General features: G+C 41.8%; 1 protein-coding gene across 1 annotated transcript in view; it reads right to left on the bottom strand.

Moving 5' to 3' along the window:
- Adcy2 (adenylate cyclase 2) overlaps positions 1–22,638 on the bottom strand; it is a 371,910-nt gene that overhangs the window by 66,833 nt on the left and 282,439 nt on the right. The window contains exons 14-15 of the mRNA XM_033758687.1: positions 21,759–21,856; positions 4,401–4,485 (exon numbers count right to left, since the gene is read on the bottom strand). Of these exons, the coding sequence (XP_033614578.1) occupies positions 4,401–4,485; positions 21,759–21,856 (183 nt within the window). The remainder of the gene's footprint in view (positions 1–4,400; positions 4,486–21,758; positions 21,857–22,638) is intronic.

Raw genomic sequence — 22,638 nt, 5'->3', positions numbered from 1 at the left:
CTGGAAACTGCTTTCACAGTGGCAAGTTTTATTCGCAATTCTGACTCCCGTACCGGGACGGTGGTGCTGTTCACTGAGCAAGGGAAGTGGCCTTGTCATGAAGTGTAGCATGGACCTTCGCTCCCAGGGCCATCATAAGGATAAATGAGCCAGTGTATGGGAAGTGTCTGGCAGAGGAAGAAGGCCTTTTTAGCGTGATATTCACCGATTATGAATTCCAGTCGGGGTGGGGTTGGGAGTCCTCACGAGGACCCTGCCCACCAGCAGCCCTCTGGATCAATTCTGAAGGTTCTAATGCAAGGGCACAAGGCATACACAGGGAGCACAGTCATGACAGCCATAGTTCTGCTCCAAAGTGCCTGGAGATCTGGCTGACCCTTGTGCGTTACTCTTCATGAGGGAAGCTTTAGTCTGAATGACTGGAGCTGGAAACTCAGGCGAGAGCACAGAGCCCTTGGCCTCCCACCCAAAAACTGAGCTGCTGGACACAGTTAGCACTGGTTTCCTTTCTGCTCTCAAGTGTTCCAGTTCTAAACTGCTAACCAGCATCAGAGAGAAAGCAAAGCCCCTCACAGGGCACGGAGAGAAGAGGAGCCTAAGGAGGCCTGGTGCTGAGGACAGCAGGATGACCAAGGCCAGGAGCGGGGCAGATGCTGAGCGAGGTGCAGCCTCCCTGAGCTGAGGCAGAGCGTCAAGCGTGGGAGGGGTCCAATGTGGGTGAGAACTGGACTGGGCCATTTTCTGAGCAGTGTGCCAGGAAACTGCATCGGGGTGTCACTGTTCACTTTCCTGATATTAGATATTTATTCTGTCTCTTAAGTGCCCCAAGTACCACAGTGAACGAAGTACCACTGAGATGAACTGTGGCAGATCTCTCTGCCTAACGGTAGGATCCAAAATGGGAAGCCTGGCCAGCCAGGAGGAGGAGGGAAGCTGGTGGAGGAAAAGGTGGCTCTTTGGAGTTAGCCCATGAAGGCTAGAAGACTATTTCCATCTGAGAAGCCAGCCTGACGCCATCAGTCTGGAGGAATTCGGGGCTGCAGAGTGAGTCATTTCACTGAGGCAAGCCACAGTCTCCGTCCCATCCTCGTATCCATCCGCACATGGAACCTCTCCCCATGTAGGCCATGTGCAGAAGGAAGGGTTGCAAAGCACTGTGGGGCATGTCTCACTCTGCCTGGGCACCTGAGAAACCAGGGAGAGGCTCCACGGGCCAGGGGACAGGAGGGCGGGAAGAGTCCCTGAAAGCAAAGTCAGAATCCAGCAACGTTTATACAGAGATCACCTGTACATTGAACACGTGTGTGTGGACAGCACTGCCGGGTCCCGTAGAGGACAGAAAGCAAGTTTACAAACCATTCTTGTCTTAGAGGACTTACTACACATAAGGGGAAACAACAGAAAAGAATTAGGGGTCAAAATGAGATGCATAAATGGAGGCTAAAATCTGTGGCGCAGAACCCAGTCCCATGGTACCCACAGAAGAGCCCATTAAGTCGGCACCAAGGCTGGGTAGAGAGCAGCGCTCACTCCTCTGGAAATGAGCTGGGTCAGGCTCTGGGCTTCTCACAGAAATAGTGGTCACTGCAAAGAAGTTTCCTGACCTAATTGTAGATCATGTTACCGATCAAATAGCTATAGTTTTCTTGTAACAGGAAAAAATTGCATTTCATTACCACGTTCACTTTTTGTTCATTCGGATGCTTTTCTACCTTTGTATCGAGCCCAGCTATGAAGCAGCTAATAGATTATTCTGTTAGTGCGTGTTTGTGGGCACAGTGGCTGTCTGCAGCCTGCAGGGCTGGTACATATGTGTTTCACATCTCGGTCCCTCTGCCCTCCCCTCTCCTCCCTTCCCCAGGTTCCCTCCCTGCCTCTACCAAGATCACCTCCCTGTTTCAGTGTGATTTTGTCCTGTGGCTCCTTTTGTGTAACAGAAAGTGACAAGGACAAAGCCTGGGAACAGAAGTGCATGCCAGGGTGACCCTTCTAAGAGCAGCTCACTCTAATGGTGCACACAGAGAACGGAATACCAGCGCGGCTAGACTCAATACTGCTTTTGACATTGACTTTTTCAGAAAGGTAACAACGTACTTTCATAGAAGGTAAGTCTGGGGTATTAAGTATTCCTGCATAAACTTAGTATTTAATTCATCAACAAATGCCAATCACTGTTCAACAACAGTTGTGCAAATGGCAGGTTTTTCAAGGGACCAGGGACTGAGCAGGCAGGGTGTAGTAATACCCACAGTCACTGTGGAATGTTCAAGAGATAAATAGTTTTGCACTACATTTGGAGAGTGGACTATCAAGCACAGCTAAATTCTCACCTGCTCATTAATCAGCTGCTCATTAAGTTTGCTGTTGAGAGCTTAAAACTGGAATGGTTTAAACACTAAAAAGAACCTATTCTTGGGAAGAGAATTTCTTCTGGAATTTTGCAGTGATCACATCTGGATGAGGAATTACAGCCGGCCACTAGGGGGAGACTCCTTCTCAGAGTTGAGTGACTCAAATTCAGGAAGGGCAGGACTGCATGTTCCACCCACTGGCCAATGGCACCAGACAGGCTTCTTGTGAGAAGGGAAATGGCACCAGTGTGTCTGTAGTCTTGATATTTTCTCCGAGATGCCACTGAGTCAAAAGGAACTTCTGATCGTGTGGTGTGTGGTTTGCGGATCTCAGGAAGCCCCCAGGAAGGGGAGGCCTGAGGAGCTACGGATGACATTGTGACAGCTTTTAGGGGCCATGGCTGAGCTCAGGGGATCAAGGGTCATGGCAGGTGCAGCAGGGAGACCAGATTCTGCCAAGTCTGCTTGCGAAGAGCAAAACAAACTCCAAAGGTGGTGAAGTTGCTCATGAGATAGCCTGCCCTTCCAGCCCCATGCTTTTCTAAAATAACTTAGATGGTGAAAAGAAGAAAACGACAAACTCCTAATGTACACCACACTCCACATGCACGTGACCGTATGCCCTGGAACACAAAATGAAAAAGCATGCTAATTTAGGCATGACAGTGTAAACTTTTAATTAGTACAAGGTGAAGATGTCCAATGGACCCACAATAAAAGCCTGAGAACTGAGTTGCAGAGGACTTCTAGGAGAAAGGGAGAGCTGGGGGAGTGTGTGCTTTTTCACCTGCGGGATGGCTCTGGGGACACGGAAATCCAGGCATCTTGCATATTAGACATTTTAGAACTTAGACAAGGATCACCATCAAAATGGGTCACTAGCGACCTGACTCCTCCTCTCTACAGCCTACACTGCCTTCAGATTTCCAGACTCCATACACTGTGTACATTACGGTAAGTCAGAAACCACAGACCCATTTTGAGGGGAGTCTTCAGGGCAATTTGAATCACCTAAACCATCAGATAGTGAACAAAATCACAGAAGTTTGCAAAGGTGCGAGGCCTGGGAGGCAAAGACAGAGGCAGGCTTTAGGATCTTGGCTGAAGGCTGTCCGCTCATCAGACTGGAATGCAACTGGGGCGTCACCTCCAGGATTACTGCTTTTCAGAGCTTTTGAAGAGGGACCAGGACTTTCCAAATCCTCGTGACACTGTACCAACATCGCCAGGAGTAACAACACAAAACCAAAATAACAATAGGAGGAGTAGATGATCTAAAGTGTGACCTCACAGGCCGAGAAAAGTACTGACCTATTATGGTATAGTGAGCCCTTGGATGGTAATGAGACGGCAAGCTGTGGGCTGTCTCTGTTTTGCCTAAGTCAAAGTGTAATTGGCCACATGAATCATGGTTTTGAAAAAACGCGAATATATCTACAAGCCTCTCCTGTTTGAACTTGTCTTCAATGAACAAAATGGACCCATGGCTCACCTCTGGGGTCTTCCAGCTCCTTGCTGACTTTCTCAGAACAGTTCTCATAGAACTATGGACAGATCCCTGTACTTGTTCTGTGCTCAAGAAAAAATTTTAAATTCTCATATGTGGGACTAGCATTTAAATAAAAAGTCTACAATGGTTGGCTTAAAACACCAGTACAAGATATTTTAACATTTGGTATCTTGAAACACTCCAAAATTTTATATCTTACCAGAGGATGCAAATAGTTTTATTTTTAACGTATAGATGCGAAGCTTCTTGTAATGATTATACTCACAGCAGTAACTACTCTGAAAACTTAAAGGAGACGATGAAAGTGTTGAAACATGATTTTATGGTATGATAGCCAACATTTTAAATGATCTTCAGATTAGCATTTTAGTGGTCTATGAGCTACCTCTCCGTTTATACCTCTGTCTAGGGCCTTGGTTGCAAAGTATCTTTAGGAATGTGAATCAACCAGCTAATTGGTTTTGAAAGTTTTAAGCATGAAATCCATTTTTGTGAGACAAACACATCTTTCAAAGAAATTTTGTATCTGAAGTACCTACCAAAAGCTGTCCAGCGAAGCAGACGAAAAGGATGAAGGCCAGGGAGAGGAACGCAGCTCCGAAGGAAATGCCGAGGATGGATGTTCTACCAGGAGATAAAAAGCAACAGTTAGGGTGAAGGTTGCCCCTACCTTCTGGAGAGCTATGAGAGATACTTTGGTTCCACTGGGGCTTAAAGAAATGAGCACTGAAACCCTCACTGATTATTGTGAGAAATGAAAATGAATCCAAACAAAAAGAATCATTTACCCATAGATTTGTGTGTGGTTATGGTTGATCAACTTGCTGTGACTTATTAGAACTGTCCTAAAAGCATTAGTTCTTTATGACAGAAAAAGACACTTTCTAAGGGGCTGGACTACACGCCTGGCACCGTCATGCTTCACTTGGCCGTGTCTTTCCTCACCACATGGCACGGGAGAGCTCATGCACCACCGTCACTCCTGTGGACCCATTAACACAGAGCTCCCCCAGCGTTCCCGGCCCACCCTGGAAGATTCAGTGTTCTTCAATACAGAGGCAGCTGACTGTTTACTACAGTTCCTCCAAGATCCCACAGAGCAGGCCTTTTATGCTCAGCAGCCAAGGAACAAGGAAGCATCCTGGGAGCACATGAAAAGCACACCCAAGAAGTAAGATTCTACCACTGAGGACAGTTAGAGGCTCATTTATAAAAACTGGACATACTTCTGAGTGTCCTTTTAAATAATTAAAAGCCCTTTAAAATTTCATTTAATACAAGCATAGATGCCTGAGAAGTGCTGAAGACCAGCAAGTAACCAAAGATGACCTTCAAATGGAACATCCAAGGAGAAGCCAGGTGGGTCTGAGACCATAGGGGAACTGTCTGCAGGTGAGACTGGTCAGATAGTGCAGAAGCAGAGGAGGTGTGACACCCCCAGGTGACAGCATGGAAGGGAAGGTCCAGGTGCCAATCAGCAACAAGCTGAAATCATCCATAAGTACACAGCTGCGAGCCACAGAGGAAGAAAACAAGCAAGCAATCAGTACAGAGAGAAAGCCCCTAATACTATGACTAGAAGAAGGCTTCCTTGCCACTACCCCAGACAGCTACAAGAGACGATTACTCAGCCACACGTCAAGCAAGACCTATAAGAACTCGAGTTTAAACCAACCCTCAAACCTGATCCAACGATGTACTGAGCACTGAGTCATGTCCTGTGGATGTGATCCCTGTTTAGAACTTCTCATCTACCGCAGGAGCACATCCGGCATCTCCTAACTTGCTTGCAAACCTTAGCTCAGAATTCAATTTCGTTCTCACTCCCCAGCCAGAAGTCAAGAGAATCCCTGGCTCTCAGCCCCGTGCCTGGAGCTCACAGACTCACCAACACAGCCTCCAGAGGGCGCTTCTTGGCTAGGCCAGGTACAGGGAAGGATGTGTCTCAGTCCTCATCTGAGAGGCAGGAGGACTCTTGTTATTCCTGTGACCAAAGATGGATAAGGAGACCCATGGGCTGAACTTTGGTTTGCCGAAAGCTCCTCGACTTAAATGAAAGGTCCGACAGATCTTCTTGGACTCTATTCTCTCCTAATTCTTTCCCAGGATCACGGTACTGAGGGCCTCATAAAGTAGAGTTCAGAAACACTGCATCATTTTCTTAGGTCTGGAATGGTTTATCGGGTGATCTCTTCTTGGTGGTTTAGTAAACTCAATTATGAAGCTTTCTGATGATAAACATGATGGTGGTGAAGATGACGATGGTGATGATGGGGTGGTGGTGATCGCTATGCATGCTAATGTCCATGCACCTGCTGTCCGAGGGTCTCATGTGTGCAGTTTATTTATCCTCAATATAATCCTACGTAGCAGTTACTATTTCATGTTTTCAAAGAAAAACTTTGCCCAGCGGAGTGGAGAAACCTGCCTACAATTCTTTCTCCATTAAGCAGTGTGCTCACGATCTGTGTCTGTGCAGTGGCTGCTGACCCAGCCTTGGTTCTAGGAGTAGACGTGTCAGAATTCTGTCATGTTTACTGGTTCTACTTCTTGAATCGCTTTTGACAGTGTTCCTGAAAATGTACAGTTTCACCTAGAGTTTCAAATGCAAAATATTCTGTGTAATAGTCTGTTAATTTTAAAAGACTCCACATTTGATTTCAGCTTGTTCTTAATATTTTTATTAGTGTGTGTGTTTGCAATGCACAATAGAAATGCTTATTTTGGGAACTGGTACACTTGCATAACACATGTTGGTCATTTTTAGTCTCTGAATCCCTGTCTCTCACCTTCCTGCTCTCTCTAATCCCCTCTCTGTCTTCAAAATTCTGTCTTCTTGCTTTTTCTTTCCTTTGCGTTATTCATTTATTCACATTTTAGGTTTCTCATAGAAGAGGAACTATGTGATATTTAACTTTCTGTGTCTGACTTATTTTATTCAATGTCTTGTTTTCTTTAGAATAGTCTGTTGAAGTTTTGCATATTTTGTTCTCAAAGGCCGAGTTTTGGATTCATTATTAAAGACTACGCTTTCTGTTATGTTCTATATTAGTTTCTGGTTCTACTTTTAATATCAATTCCTTCTTTATTGAAACATATTGTTCTTTCTCTTGACTGTCATTGATTGCCAATCCTTTTGTATTTCCTAATACATGCATTTGAAGATATAAATATCACAATAATTGCTATTTAGCCAAACCACACAGCTTTTGATTTATATAGCTACTCATTGTCACTCTTCCCAAAAGGCCTATATTTTTTATTTCCATCCTTTTAACAGAAGAATAATTCATAAATCTCATTTTAGGTTCTATAAGGAGATTATTTTTGGCTGGCCCTAATTTCTAATTTCATTACATCTGACCAGAGATTAATTGTTGCTGTGATTATTTCTACTTTGATAATTAATTTTCTTTCTTGAGTATCATAAGTATGCTTTACTTCTAAGTCATCTAGATTTTTCAATACGCATTATTTTTGCTGGTAACAAAGTGTGGTCTTGGAATACATCTACTGACAGAGCCTGATGAGTTATTCAAAACCTTGAAAGGCCGACGTATTCGTTCTGTCAATGCTAGATCAAGCATTAACACTTCCAACGAGTACTGTGAGTTTGCCAATATATTTGAATATTTTAATAATTTCTGCTTTATTTCAAAGAGATGATGGATTGCATAAAAATTTGATTGTTAAATTTGCTTAGAGACTTCAGCTATAATAAAATGTATTTTCATATTCAATGCCTTTCATTTGAATTTTATAATGCAAGAAATTTATATTATTGCAGGTTTTTTTTCTGTAAGCTGTTTCTTGTAATAGCTATTTTCCATCCTCTATTTCCAATCTTTCTTTGTTTTCTATTATAGCCAGATTTCTGATACACAGTGTAGGCAAGACCCTGGTTTATAGTGCCAACCTTTCTAGCCTCTTTCCATGAATAGGGCATTTTTGTCTATCCACAATTATAAAATTTGTTAAGACTTGACCAGTTCTTTTCATCTTGTTTTCTTATAATGTTTGGTAGGAATCACACAGATACCATGTAGGTATGACGTTTCTGTCTTGGAAAGAATTTAAAAAATTAATAAATTTGATAAATACACAACCATTTACATTGTCTATTATGTGGCAGTTTTGGTAAGATGTAATTTCAAGGAATTTCCCATTGTATTTAAAGTGTGAAACTTTCTGGCCTTCAGTAATTTATAACACTTCATATTTATCCTGTTAATGTCTGTGGTGGATTAATTAATGGTCAGCTTGAGTGGGGACGCCCAGCTGAACTGAGTCAGCATGGCTCTGGGCGTGGAAGACCCACGTGAGCATTGTTGCTGGAACAGCATGAAAGGAGAACAGCAGGGGAAGATTGCATGCTTCTGATTTCTCAGGGCATGCTTTTGTTGCAGCTGGTTTTCCTGATAAGGCTGTTCCAGTCAGAGGAGCTTGGGTCCTCACTGTTACCAGGGGCGGCTGCTGTTCTCCGGAGCTCTGGTTTTCACCTTTGTCTTAAGCATTGCTTCCCGGCTCCAGTGCAGATCCCTCAGCCCTCGGGCACAGGTCCTTCAGCCCACCGGTGCAGACTTTGTAGCTTCCATCGCGGGCTGTTGAGCCTTCCCAGTGTAGATTCTTGATACGGACTTACATGAGTGAGACACTGCCGTGGCCTCTAGACCTTGCTAGATTCTGTCTCTAGTGCTTGGACAGATCTCTTGCCCTCCTCTGCATTTGACTTTTTAATGACTATTGTAAGATAATCCTATAAATTACGAGTCCTGAATTAAATCTATTCCCTTGTAAAGCCTGGCTACCCCCATCTCAGGGACCCATTGTGAGCTCCTTCTCACTTGTTAGTTTGGATGCTTTGTCCTCTCCCCCTTTTGTAATCAGTCTTGGTAGAATTGTAAGGATCTTTAAATAACTTTTTAAAGAATACAGTTTTGGTTTTATTAAGTTTCTCTCAATGCTTTTTATTTTAGTGAGTTTTTTAACCTTTAGCATTTATTTCCTTCTACTTGTTTGAGTCTAACCTGGTCATCTTTCTCAGGATTCCAAAGTTGAAAATTTAGGCAACTGATTGTAATTTCTGCTTTAATATAAGAAGTTTAAAGTAACAAATTTCCCCTCTCAATTACTGCATTAATTGTAACCCACACAGTTTAATATATTATCTTTTGTAGTTAAAACATTCAAAAAATTCTATCATGCTCTCTTATTTGACTCATGCATTGTTCCAATGCAGACAGTTTAACTTTGAAATATTAGGTTAATATTTTAGATATTATGCGGTTATTGAGTCTTCATTTGATTTTGGTGTGGTTAAGCAGCAGACTGCAACATTTCATGTTTTAAAATTCATTTCATTCTACTCAAATGTCATGAGGAAATTTTATGGCCTAGTGTAGGTTCTATCCTGGTTGTTGTCCATGTCCCGTTTAAGATAATGTGTATCTGCAATTGAGTATAGTGTTCTTTGTTGCGGTAATTAGGATATTCATAATCTTTCTCGGGTCTTCTGAATCCTTATGTGTACATTACTGATAGAAAAGGGATTTAAGTATGTAGTGCGGATTATGTAGCTTGCCTAATTTTCTTTTTTTCATGACTTTGATAGTTTTACTACTTGTATAAGCACATTTTATGGTTCTCTGCCTTCTGGTGAATAGAGTTTCAGCATTACTAAATATTTCTCTATTAGTTCTTTGTGTTCAGTTTTCTGATATTAACATATGGACAACAGTTTTTTTGTAATGATTGTTTAGTTCACATATATTTTCCAACCTTTTACTTTCCTTGTCTCTATCTGCCTCTAAGACATTATCCTGTAGACAGCTTGTGGCTTGGCCACACGTTTATTTAGAGTGTTTGGTTCTTTTACATTTAATATTGTTGAATTAATCCTACTTTCTTACAATCTATTTTTTACTGTCCCTCTATTTTTGTGTGTATGGTGTATTCAATTATTTTTGTTACTATTCTTTTAAATCTACCATCTAGCTATTTGTTCATTTGCCCATTTCCTTTTGTTTTTGTGTTCCTTTTTTATTGCTATTTTCATCAATTGCGTATCTTCATAGGATTTTAAAATTTCCTCTCACTTTTTTAGTTATACGTCTTTCATAATGCGCCATTGTCTTTCTAGTTTTCATGCTGCAGAAGCTCCTTCTATAGAACTCCTTGCCTTTGCAGATTAGGTCAGCAAATGTGTCACTAAGGGTGGTGAAAATGCCCTATTTTAAAATCATTTCCATTCATCTCCTATAGGTTCCGCTCTCTGCCAATGGTTTTCATGCAGTTTGGTGAGTGAAAGTACTGGTGGGAGAGTGGAAGGCAGGGAAAGAAAAAGGCTGCATAGATTTCCTGCTGCTCTCTACCTACCTGCCCACTTCTCCCCAAAGTGAGAACTGGGCTGGAAAATAAATACCCCAACTGCCTATCCTTGCCTTATCTGCCATCACTATTCTTTCTTTTTTTCAGTGGTTTTACTCTAAGGCAGGCAAAGCAAGTACACCTTGGTTCACGAAAGCTTCTGTTCACGAACTATTCAGTTTAGGAACAGAAGCATCCGGCAAACTTTTGCTTCCTTTTGAGAACTCCACACTGGGGTGACAAACAGGACTGTGGTCACATCTCCCACAAGAACAGGAATGCAGCCATCTTCCCAGAATCGTGGAAGGAATTAAGTTTATGAACCAAAGTATCACAGTTTAGGGTGGCTGGGGCTGGCATGTTTGATCTCTAGCTTTCCAGGCTATTATCCAGTTAGGTTTGATTTTCTGGGCAAAATGGTAGCAGTCATCTATGGATGGTCTGATTAACTTGTCTTTTGTATAGTCCCTGACCCGTGTCAAACAAGCATCTGCACTGGACTGAATTTCAGCCAGGAAGGCTCTCCATCATTCTAGTGTCTGCAGAAAGGCCCACGGGCCTGCCTTCTGCTTCTAGCACTGCGTTCCACTTCTTTACAAACCAAGGCGTGGTAGCAGATCCCTGCTCTTACTACTCTCTTGGTTGCTTTACTGTTTGTTCCCTGCTTGGTTTCTCATTTCCCTTCATTCTGTAAATACTTCTTTACTAAACTATCGGAAAACACCAGAGTCAGTTTATAATCCTACTGTCTAATCCTAATCCACTAACTAGACAATTTTTTTTTTCAGATACTTATGAATGATATCACCAGTGGTTAGAAACTTGGGGACTTAGGGAAGAATTATAGTTACTCCCCTGAATTTCTTCCTTTTTCTTTTGAAAAAAGCAAAAGCATTAATTTGTTTATTAGAGAAACTGAGGAAACACATACACATTCTTTTTGTTATGTCACATTTGAATTTCATATGAATGGGAAGGTGATTTTAGAGTTATGTTGGTTTTCAGTTACACATCTATAAAAAATTTAATGGTCACTAGGGGTCAATCTACTTCAAATAAGCTGACTTGTAAATCCAAATTGAAACAATAGATTTGTGAATTATGAGTTTTATAGGCCCTAGGCCAGTGACAGGGAACTTTTTAGAGATGAGCACCCAAACTGCAGCCCAAAACCCACTTACTTATTGCAAAGTGCCAACACTGCAATTAAACCTGAATACGGAGGTTTTACTTTAGAAAAAAACAACTCATGCATTAACATCTTACGTCTTCAAAGGAAAAACAACAGCTGTGCCAAAGGTTTCCCACCACTGCCCTGGGCCCTTATTTTCTCCTTCCATCCTGTGAATAAGTTCCTGGATACAGTAAAGAGAGCCCAGAAGAGCTGATATATTTTTCTAGATGTATCTGAAACCCACTACTTTGATTTTTACGTCAGAATCTATTAAGCAGTAGGGTTGGAAAGGGAAAACAGTGCTCCTAATATTATCTGTTTTGGTTTTGGTTGGATGCATGACAGATACGTATTTAAGCAGGAATGAAGATTGTTAGAAATATGCTATGACATAAAAAAGTAGCTCAAGAATCTGAATAGCTCTATCTACCAGAAGGAAACAGACTGGCTTCACAATTAAAAGATAAAATACTAGTTTCCGAGAAAAGTCCCTCGACAGATGACCTCACTGGTGAATTCTCCCATTTAAAGAACACTAATTTTGACAAAGATGCTCCCAGAAAATAGAAGATTAAGAAGCAGTTTTTCTTATTCTCTGAGGGCTACATCACCCTGCCAACAATTCCAGACAAAACTGTCATAAAACGACACTAATTTCTCTTGGGAGAAATTCAGTTTCTTATGGACCAAATACATGTGTCACTAGAAATCTTTTGAACATTCTTTTTTTGTTGTTGTTGTTTGTTTCTTTTTTTGGTACCAGGGATTGAACTCAGGACCTTGCGTTTGCGAGGCAGGTGGTGGGGAACCACTGAGCTAAATCCCTGGCCCCGGCCCCAGAAATCTTTATCAATATATTAGCAAACTAAATTCAACATTTTTATATGTGTATAAAAATGTTAATATGTTACAACTAAGTGAGATTTATCCAAGAAATCCAAGGTTGGTTTAATATCTGGAAATCAGTCAATGTAATACACTATATTAGAATACAGGAGAAAAAAACCCTATAATATCAAAGGCTGCAGCAAATGCCCTTTTTTGGGGTACCGGAAATCAAACAGAAAATGTATATGACAACATCCAGCAATATTCCAACAAACCACAAATAAAATGGAGTTTCCTTATTTTGATAAAGGGTCTCTATGAAAAATTCACAGGTAACATCGCTCGTAGTGAAGAGCAACGCTTTTCTGCTGAGATCACAACTGATAAAAGATGTGGGCTATGTCTACTCCATTCAGCATTGTGCTGGAGGTTTAAGCCAGGGAAATAAAAGGCTTCGGGCTGGAAAGAAAGAAGTGAAATGAGTCTTTTTGGTTGATGACATTATCTCTCTTTTTTCCTTTTTTTTTTGTTTTTTTTGAGACAGGGTCTCACTATGTAGTTGAGACTGATCTGGAACTCACTATGTAGCCCAGGCTGGTCTCTAACTCACAGTGATCCTCCTGCCTCAGCCTCCCGAGTGCTGTCATTACAGGTTTGTGCCACCACGCCTGGCTGACATTATACTTAATATAGAAAAGTTTGCTATGCCTGAGACTCAGGCCCACAGTGGCTCTCTCCAGTATGCTAAACCCAAAGTGGCTGTGTGTGGAGCCCAAACCACGCTGATATTCCTCTTTTCCCAAGTGACTCCTATATTCTCTCTCTCTCTCTCTCTTTTTTTTTTTTTTTTTTTTTTTTTTTTGGTACCGGGGATCAAACTAGGGACCTTGTGCTTGTGAGGCAGGTGGTAGGAACACTGAGCTAAATACCCGGCCCTATGTCCCCCACATTCATGCATTAAAACCTAATCACCAGTGCAATATTTGGAAGCAAATCCATTGGGAAGTGATTAGGTTGTGAGGATGGAGGAAAGGGATCAGGGCTCTCTAAGCACTGCTCAGAAGGTGGGTCAACTCTTTTACTAGGTGAAGACTCAAAGAGAACATGACTGCAAGGAAACCCTCCCCACACTCCCCCTACCACCCAGCGCTGGCAGCCTGACCTCAGCCTTCTGGCCTCTAGAACTGAGAGAGATAAATTCCTCCTGTTTATGAGCCACACAGTTTATGGTGCTTTGTTACAGCAGCCCAAATGGACTGGGCCACCAGGGAGCAAGAAATACCAGGAGGCAAAGTAATGGTTGGTCAGAAGCTCTTAATCATCCCTATTTATCCTGCTGTTCTAACAAACGGTGTTCAGGCCCATTAACCATACAAGATGTTTGCGTAACTTAATCAATTTTAATTAACATTCTGGTTGCAACACTGTTTCTTTTAAAAACACAAGCATAATTGATTTCTATACTTAATGAAAAGCAAATTTAATTTTTCTCCATCTTGAGGCAAGCAAACTGACACCTTGTAGTGATGATGTTTGACTTTAGCACTTTAATTAATGTATTGTCAAGTCTACTCAAAAGACTAACTTGAGACAGGACCCTTTCTGTGTCTGTGCTTTTGCCTGTATTGTAGAAAGGTGGCACTGACAGGGAGGATATCATATTCTGCTAGAAAAAGCCAGAAGACACACCCTGCCCACACCTAAACATTCACACTTATTCCAGCCATTGCTACAGGGAAATAATGATATCTTTTTCTGAAAATGTACTTAATACAATTTTCCCCATGTGCTCTCCTTCTCACTACCTTCATTCCTCCTAAAAGAAAGACTCCTGTCAATCCTCTGTCCACATCTGCTGCACGGGATTCTACAAAAATAGTGTGAACCAAGCAAAGAGAACTTTTAATTATTCTAGAATAAAACAATAAAAATGACACTTTTTAAATGACAATTTCAACATTAAAGGGAAGTCAGTAAAATAAAAAAAAATTGGAAAGCAAACGTTTGTAAAGAGGAAATGGCATTCAAATGCTCAGTGATATTACAAGTCCATTCCTCTGAGCTTTCGAGATATTTTGGCCAACGTAGGTCCTAAGATGTAGGAAAGCAAAACAGGGTTATCTGTGGCTAGCCAAACACTGTCCCTCCACAGTGACAACCAGGGCCGAGGATCTGAGGTTTTCAGACACACCTTAGTCCCTGGAAGCCCCACAATTTTCTCTTTCTACTCTTACTTCTAGGTGAGCTCATCCTCCAGCCATGTGGATTTAAATCCTACCTAAGCGCTGAAATTCCCAGATCATATCTGCAGCCAGCTCCTCCTGCAAGCCTACTCCTTGCTCCTGTACCATCCGGTATCTGATTCACACGTACATGTGCGCCTATGATGTCTGCAGTTGAGCCCAGAGCCCACATTTCTCTCCAGTTGTTCCTCCCTCCAGATTCTTCCTTTCTATCGGTGGCAACCAGTTTTTGTTGCTCAGATGAAAACAAAAGCCCTAAACCCACCAAACTTCTCATACCTGTCATATTCAACCCAGTGGCAAGAACTTGCTACCTCACTCTTCATTTTGTCATTTTTTTTTTTTCCTGGTACCAGGGATTGAACTTAGGACCTTGTGCTTTGAGGCAGGCGGCAGAAGCACTGAGCTAAATCCCCAGCCCTCACTCTTCATAATAAAGACCAGAACTGAACCACTTTTTACCACCTCACATCCCCCTCCGTGAAAATCATCCTGTCTTGACTGGTCTTCCTATTTCTTTCCTGATGTGCCAATAAGAACAATACTTTTTAGCATAGCCAGCTTTCTGCTTGGAATTTTCCAGATCTTCCAACAATGCTTGGCAAGAAATCCACAGATCCTATGGTGGCCTGCAAGGGACAACTCAATCTGCTCTCTCAAACTGTTCACTCGAGTCATCTTCCACCATCCCCTGGCTCACTCGACTCCGTGCCCCCGATCGCACACTTGGCTGCCCACCAAAGCCAGCTGCCTCCACGGTCATTCTTCGTCACCAGTGGCCACTTTTAATGAATGTGAATGATACTACCATTCAACTATCTTTTTACCTTTTTGAGATAATAACAAATATACAAATGCCTTTTGTGAAGTGAGTATTAAATTACTGAGTACTGAAATGAGTAGTGAAACTGGCCTCAGGAAATCTATGTAGACATAATAATTTTAAAAGATACTTAACATTGTAACTTGGCTATTAATTTTGCAAGTGAAATGTTATTAGTAGCTTAACCAGGGCTACTGAAACACATGATATTTAACTAAACTTTATTTGAAAAGAAGTCATCCCTATTTCGACGATTTCCCCAAACCTAGTTAAATGTAACCATTCAGTTTGGCAGGTAACATCAAAGAAACGACTAAAACGTTTCATGCTTGGTCATGTTTTGTCTTTGAAGGTGGTTCACATTTCTAATAAAATCATGCAACAAGGAAGACAGAGTGAAAAAAGCAACTTCACGAAGAATTGCCAATTGATGATTTCATTACACCTATTTAAACCCTGAGAATATGCCAGATTCAAAAGTTTTATATGAAGATAATTGAATAAGATTGAAAGGAAATTTCACCACCCCATTCTGCTCCTTTCCAAGTAAAGAATTCCTCTATTATTATTTATTAATTCATTCAAACTTTGTGTTCTCTTTTGGAAAAAAAATCACCAGATGATGGAAATGTGAACTGCCCGGACTTCATCATTACACACTGTGTACGCATGTTAAAACACTGGGTCATGTCTTATAAATCTGTACAATCCCTGTTTATCAATTAAAATGCAAAAAAAAAAAATCACACACACGCACACACACACACACACACACGTACATATCAGAAAGTACTTTACCAAAGTGAAAACAAAACAAAACAGTATAATTATAATTCAACAAGTTAGAAGACAAGTAAGGGTGTTTCAGCAGAAGTGAGAAGCACTGTGATTTTAATAAAAATACTTCATGAAGTATAACAAAGCTATTTCCACCTAGATGATATAAGCAAAACACAGAAATTACTGCGTACACGTAGGATGTTCACAAGTGGAATGCTGAGAAATACAGATGCTAAGTGAACAGGAAGAGCCAAGGCTGGTACATGCCACGGACAGTTAAATTTAAAGTCCAGCCCAGCTAGGTGATACTTTTAGGCATTTAATTGATTAAAAATGGGAACTGAGCTTTTGAATAAAGTCAGGAGCTATGAAGCACTGTCTCACCAAGAAAGGGAAAACAAAAAAAATGCTGTGCACCAGGCTGGCAGTTTCCAGGGAAGATAACTGTGTGAATAGAAAAAGTCACTTTTGAGAACAGAGATCCTCAATCCTGCTTCATGCCAGGGAGCCTGATTTAAATTCACTTGACTCATTGAGTCCATAAATCTTGACCTCGAGTTTCACCAAAATATTGGACTGGGACTAGTGAACCACAGAGGTACCTGACAATGAAAACTAGCCCATCTTGATGCCATACATGAAATGACTGTGGACCAAAGTCCTTGTTACTGATGAACCCCCAGTGACAATTATAGGGGACACAAGGAGACTCTCAGCACCGTGAGAGCATCAACAGATCAAAGGGCATCATTCACCTATTTATGAACTACAAGAACTGGAGTGGTATTTTCATCTAATTTATTTAAAACTGAAAACAGAAAGTAAAATGTGAAATCTACAGGCAAAGCAGAATTATATATTAAAAAGTCAGGTTTAGAAAAGAATCAAAACAGAGACACTAAATCTGCTGGAAAGACAGAATAAGTACAACTCTTGAAGACAGTGGTGTAGGCAAAGACTTGAACAAAACCCTGATCACACAAACTATCACAAAGCATCAACAACTGGGATCTCATCTTATTATAAACCTTCTGCTCAGCAACAGAAACAGAGTGAAGAGACAACCTACAGTGTGGGGAAAAATTTTTGCCAGCTGTTCCTCAGACAAAAGACTAATATCTAGAATATACAAAAAACTCAAAGGAATCAAATCCTCAAATTTAAAGACCCAATCAAAAAATGGGCATCTGAAATGAATAGACACTTCTCAGAGGAAGAAACAGAAACAACAAATAAATACATGAAAACATGTTCAACATCACTGGTCTTTCAGAGAGATACAAATGAAAACAATGCTGATATTCTGTCTCCAGAAAGAATGGCTGTTGTCAAGAAATCAACCAATAACAAATGCTGGTGGGGTGCGGGGGAAAAGGGAACCCTTCTCCACTGTGGGTGGGAGTGCAGACTGGTGCAACCATTGTAGAAATCAGTATGGAGATTCCTCAAAAGCTAAAGCTAGAGGTTCCATTTGACCCAGACATTCCTCTTCTTAATATCTTCTTGAAAGAACTAAAAGCATCACACCACAGCGGTATATACACACCCACATTTATAGTGACACAGTTTGTAACAGGTCAATCTTGGAAACAGCCCATATGCCCATCAACAGCAAACACATATGTTTAAATACCACATTGTTTCTCCAGTGTGAAAAACTGAAAGTGAAAATAAGGACCAAAATATACAATAGACATTGGGAAATGGGATGATAACGTTCAAATGGGAAGGGAACAAGGGAGGGGAAGGGGAAAGGAAAGAAGGCACAAGGAAAAAGAAAGAATAGAAGGAAAAGTGAAAACAAAGCTTTTGTAAATAAGGAGAAGAGAGTTTGAAGGGGGAGATGGGAAAAAAGAAGAAACAAGATCTATCATGTGCAGGATCAAATTCTCTATGATGAATGTTATCATTATGTATATCCAAAATGCACCAATAAAAATAAGGTTGTTGGTATTAAAACAAAAAAGGACACGTGTACATATTGAATAATTTCTCAGGTATGAGAAACTGAAAGTATAAAATTAGGGCCAAAATGTATAATAGATCATGTGAAATAGGAAGAAAAGTTGTAAAGGGGAAAGGAAAGTGGGAGAGGTAGGGGAAAGGAAAGAAGGAAATGGAATTAATATAAGAGAAGAAAAAAAAGGAAACAGAGCGTTTGTAAATAGGGAGGGGTGGAGGGGTTGACGGGAGGGTAGGGGAACGGAAAAAAAAGAAACACAAAAAATAATAAATTTTTAAGAATATTTTATACAGAATTAGGAGAAGTTTGTAAGCACCAAACATAAAGAAATGGTAACTGTTTAAGGATAATTTATGCATTTTATGTAAAAAAGAGCTATGCACGAAAGGTTTTTCATGATAAAATGCTGAATGAAAAAAGCCCCAAACTAAAAACAAAAAAAGAATTAAATATACCTAGAAAAGAAAACACAGACCCATTAAAATTATAAACTTAAAATGGATGAGGAATTTACCTGAATGTGGGGCAAATAGATGAGTGGAAACTTATAGGGAAAAAAAGCAAGGCCTGGAGCAGAGAATTAAAAAGATAATCTATCAGTAAGAGCTCTAGGAGAAAAGAATGCAGAAAGCAAAGGAGAAGCAATATGTGAGGGGTGAAGGCAGAGAGTGTTTAAGAGCTGAAGGAAGATAGGAAACTGCAGAGTGAAAAATCACACCAGTCACTTCGGTACATACAAACAAATCCATATCTAGAGATCATACATTACCCCTACTGCACAGGCACTCAGAGGGGAAGATATGTTTCTATGAAAGACATAACGAGAGTGAAAGAGGACACCGTGCTCCCCCCAAAGGAAACAGAATGCAAGGGATACCATCATCAAAATGCCAAGGAAAGAACAACACAAGTTAATCTGTGATTTTATACCTAATAAAACTACATTTGAAAGCAAATGTGAAATTAAGCAGATAAAGGTGTGTGTATGTGTGTCTGTTTACCCACACATTTCCTGATCAGTAAAGGAAACTCAAAATAAAATAACTGCTTCTTTAGAAGTTAGGAAGAAACAGAGAAAGGACTAAAGAAAAGGAAATTTAACATGACAGAAGTATGTCCACCCTCACAGTTAAAAAACAAACAAGTGCAATAAAGTTACATGAATATAAGAAAGATACTACCTGATTATATAAATAAAACAAAATGAAAATAGGTGCTGTTGAAAGGAAGCACACCCGAACAGAAGAGCCTTAAGAGCAGAAGTCTGTCTACAGTGGTCAGACACAGGTTAGCATTTTTACTGAGTGTGGCTGACAGACAGACGCATGCTTATTGTATTAACTCTCTGCACTTTTTGTACCTTTGAAATAATTCATGGCAAAAATTGTCCAAAAAGAAAAAGAAAGAAAAAAGACTAACATGCAAGAAAGATGAAGGAAGAAAGACAACATAACACGAGCTCTGAGAGGGACACCCAATATTGAACCTCGGAGGGAAGAGGCCTCAGCCCTTCCTCCGTGCTTCCCAGGCCTTAACACCAGTGGGAAATTCACATGATGTGGATTTCCCAAAGCTCAAAGGCTGCTTTGCTGCTCAAAAACCAGAGCAGAGTAATGGGTGACAAAGCATGAGAGAATGGGCTTCCACAGGCCTCATAAAAAAGCATCATGGCCAAAGAGAGACAAGAAAATCAGTGCTGAGACAGCAAAGACAGAACATGATGTGTTTCTTAAAAGCAAAACTGCATGAAATGCTTTTCTTGGTTCCTGAAGTTCTTTGCTCTCTGTCATATTCTAAACTGCTCTTGTGACTTTCCATCTCCTAGCTCCTCCCAGGAAGTGACAGGCCCTCTGCTGCCTGTGAGGTAGGGAATGTAGAACTCTTGTCCCATGGGGCAGTGGGGAAAAGGAATGCATTTCTGTAGTTTAGAGTAGTAAGGATCCACTCCTCTGGGGATATTTCTCCCTCCAATACCCCATTGACACCCTCTGCTCTTCAAGCCTGTGTATATGGAAACCCACATCTCTCCTGCACCATGTGGTGCAGGCCTGGCACGGAGAAGGGGCTTAATGTCTTGACATTTTCTTGAAGAGAAACGTAATTAGTTGACATTATGAAACTTCAGTAAAGATTTTGTTAAGTCTAGGAGGTCTCCTCTAGCCCATGTATTTCAAAGCTTATAGATGAGGGAAGGAGAAAATCTATTGGGAACTTCTCCAAAAAATAGATCAGATAGCTAAGGAACTGTACATGTTCCACAGCAAAGGGAAATCTCTGCTTTGTCACTACCTCTGCACATGCCATTGTGTTGGCCTAAATAAAATCCTTTGGAGCAGAGACTGAAGACAGAGTGCTCGTTGAGACACAACAAGCCCTAACTTAAGTAGTTCATGTGCCCCAAGTGCTAGCTGTACCACAGAAGTTAAGCTTAGCACTGAAAACGACTGCTTTGACATGTCCAAAATAGGTGCTGGTGAGGGGAAAGAAGATCTGCTTCAGAAATCTTCCTATCTTTGATTGCTGTAAGAAAGACAAGAGCTTTTTTTTCCCCCCTTTAGATTGCAAAATGAGAATTGGCACTTGGCTAGTATTACTCTCATTAAAAAAGTGCAAGAGAAGAGATCATTTAGAAACCACAGTAACTGGATTTTCAGCAGGAGGTGGAATCAGAAGGAAGCCACTCTAAAACGTGATGAAATGTGCCTTGCTCAGGCTCTCCCCTCTGGATTCATGTTTTCTAGGAGCAGGAAACTGGACCTAAGTCAAAGATGTCCACAGAGGGTGGATTTAAAATAGAGGGAGGAAGCTGGGTGTGATGCTACATGTCTGTAATCCTAGCACTCTGGAAGTCTGAGGCAGGAGGACTTCAAGTTCCAGTCTAGCCTGGGTAACTTAGCAAAATCCTGCCACAAAATAAAAAAAAAAAAATGGCAGGTGCAAAGACTCTGGGTTCAGATCTCCAGTCCAAACCAAAAACCAGAACAAACAACAATAACAACAACAACCACTCCCAAAGGGAGGGAAGCGTAGCTCACAGAAGGTGAAAATAAATGGGTAATTTGGCAAAGCATGCAGATCCTGCCCTCTCCGGATATGCCCGTGCTATCCGCTTATTAAAATAATAGCTGGCCGTTGTGTTCTTCATGGGTAAAGTTTACTGGGCCACATTTCTTAAGAGTGCATATCAAAGTGAAACCAAGATCAACGTAACAGGGTCAAATTTATCCTGCATGGATACAGAAAATGTGGCATTGGGCCACAGTGGAAATACAGAAGGACAGACTGGTACCATTTGTAGGAAAATGGATGCACCCTGAACCCATGATGAAGAGTGACATAAATCTGACACAAAAGCTTATATATGGCATGGTTTCTCTTACGCGAGAAGCCCAAATTACAAAGAAAGAGCAAAATAAAAGGTAGACAACCGGAAATAGGAGGGAGGTTTTGTGAGAATGGGAAGGGGATGGAGCGTCGGGAGAGGGGAGCAGAGGGCACAGAAGAGGTGAAACGTGTTATGTACACGGACCGACTACACTCAGTGAACGTCTTCATTATGGCCCGCGAATGTGGACTCATAAGAATGTTCAAGTCCCTGTGAAGCGAACTAACACGTCCACGGTATTATTATAACTAAGGAGGCCACAGGGGCGCCTCCTCCGGGGTGACGCGGCAGTGGAGGTGTCGGGGTGACAGTCCCAGGGGACCTCACGCACTTACTTCGGCAACACGAGAACCTGCACGATGAAGATGCAGAAGAAGATGAGGCAGGCACAAGTCACGTAATACTTGAAGGCCGGCAGGGCCGTGGCTCGGTACTGAAAGGAGAAAAGGGAAAGTGGAGGGAAGGTTCTGGAAGGCAGGAGCTGCACCCAAGCATCCAGCCCCCCAGCGGCGGGACCTAGGCGGGAATCACACTGGGGAAGGGCAGACGGCGGCATCTCAGGCAGTCGGAGCTTCCTCCTTTCCAAAGGAAGCCAGAGCGACTTCCGGTCTGAACGCCGGGTAACTGAATCGTTCAGCAGGGCGAGAGGCCGGCGTCTGACCAGGACGTGGAGTGGGTGAACCAGGGGACGATGCACTGTGCCAGTTCCTTGGATCCCGTGAGCCTCACGAGCAAGTATTTGGGGAAAGCAGATGACCTTTCGCATAACACCCTCTCAATGTCGAACAAGATGGAGGAAATGTAAGCCAGATGCGTTTATTTTAGTGTTATGCTTTATTACTTATCTTAATGCTTCTTTGGGTGGCAAAGGAAGATGTAGGAAAGGAAAGGTAGGTGGGCTTTCTTCTGGGGCTGGCCTAGGCTGTCCTTTCTTACCTTCCTCTTGGCTAGCACAATCACAGGGGCCCAGAGAGGTCTCCGTACTCTCTCCTACAGGCTTATGCCGGCTGCCTACCCAGGGGCACCCCTGCGTGGCTATGCAGCAAACACTTCAGACGGAGCCACACTTAACAGTAATGCTGCTCATTTCCACTACAGGGACCCTGTACCCTGTACCATGTGCCAGCCACTCCAAGTGCTCTCTGTGGAAACTCATTTGATCCTCACACAGCCCCTCGGGGTGGCAGGAGTCCTCACTGTCCTGCTGGGGGACAG

Source organism: Fukomys damarensis, unplaced genomic scaffold, assembly GCF_012274545.1.
Source record: "Fukomys damarensis isolate Sample0158 unplaced genomic scaffold, DMR_v1.0_HiC HiC_scaffold_1, whole genome shotgun sequence".
In the NCBI taxonomy this organism is placed as follows: Eukaryota; Metazoa; Chordata; class Mammalia; order Rodentia; family Bathyergidae; genus Fukomys; species Fukomys damarensis.
The sequence above is the reverse complement of the archived record's forward strand: the minus strand, read 5'-3'. Positions and strand labels throughout refer to the sequence as shown.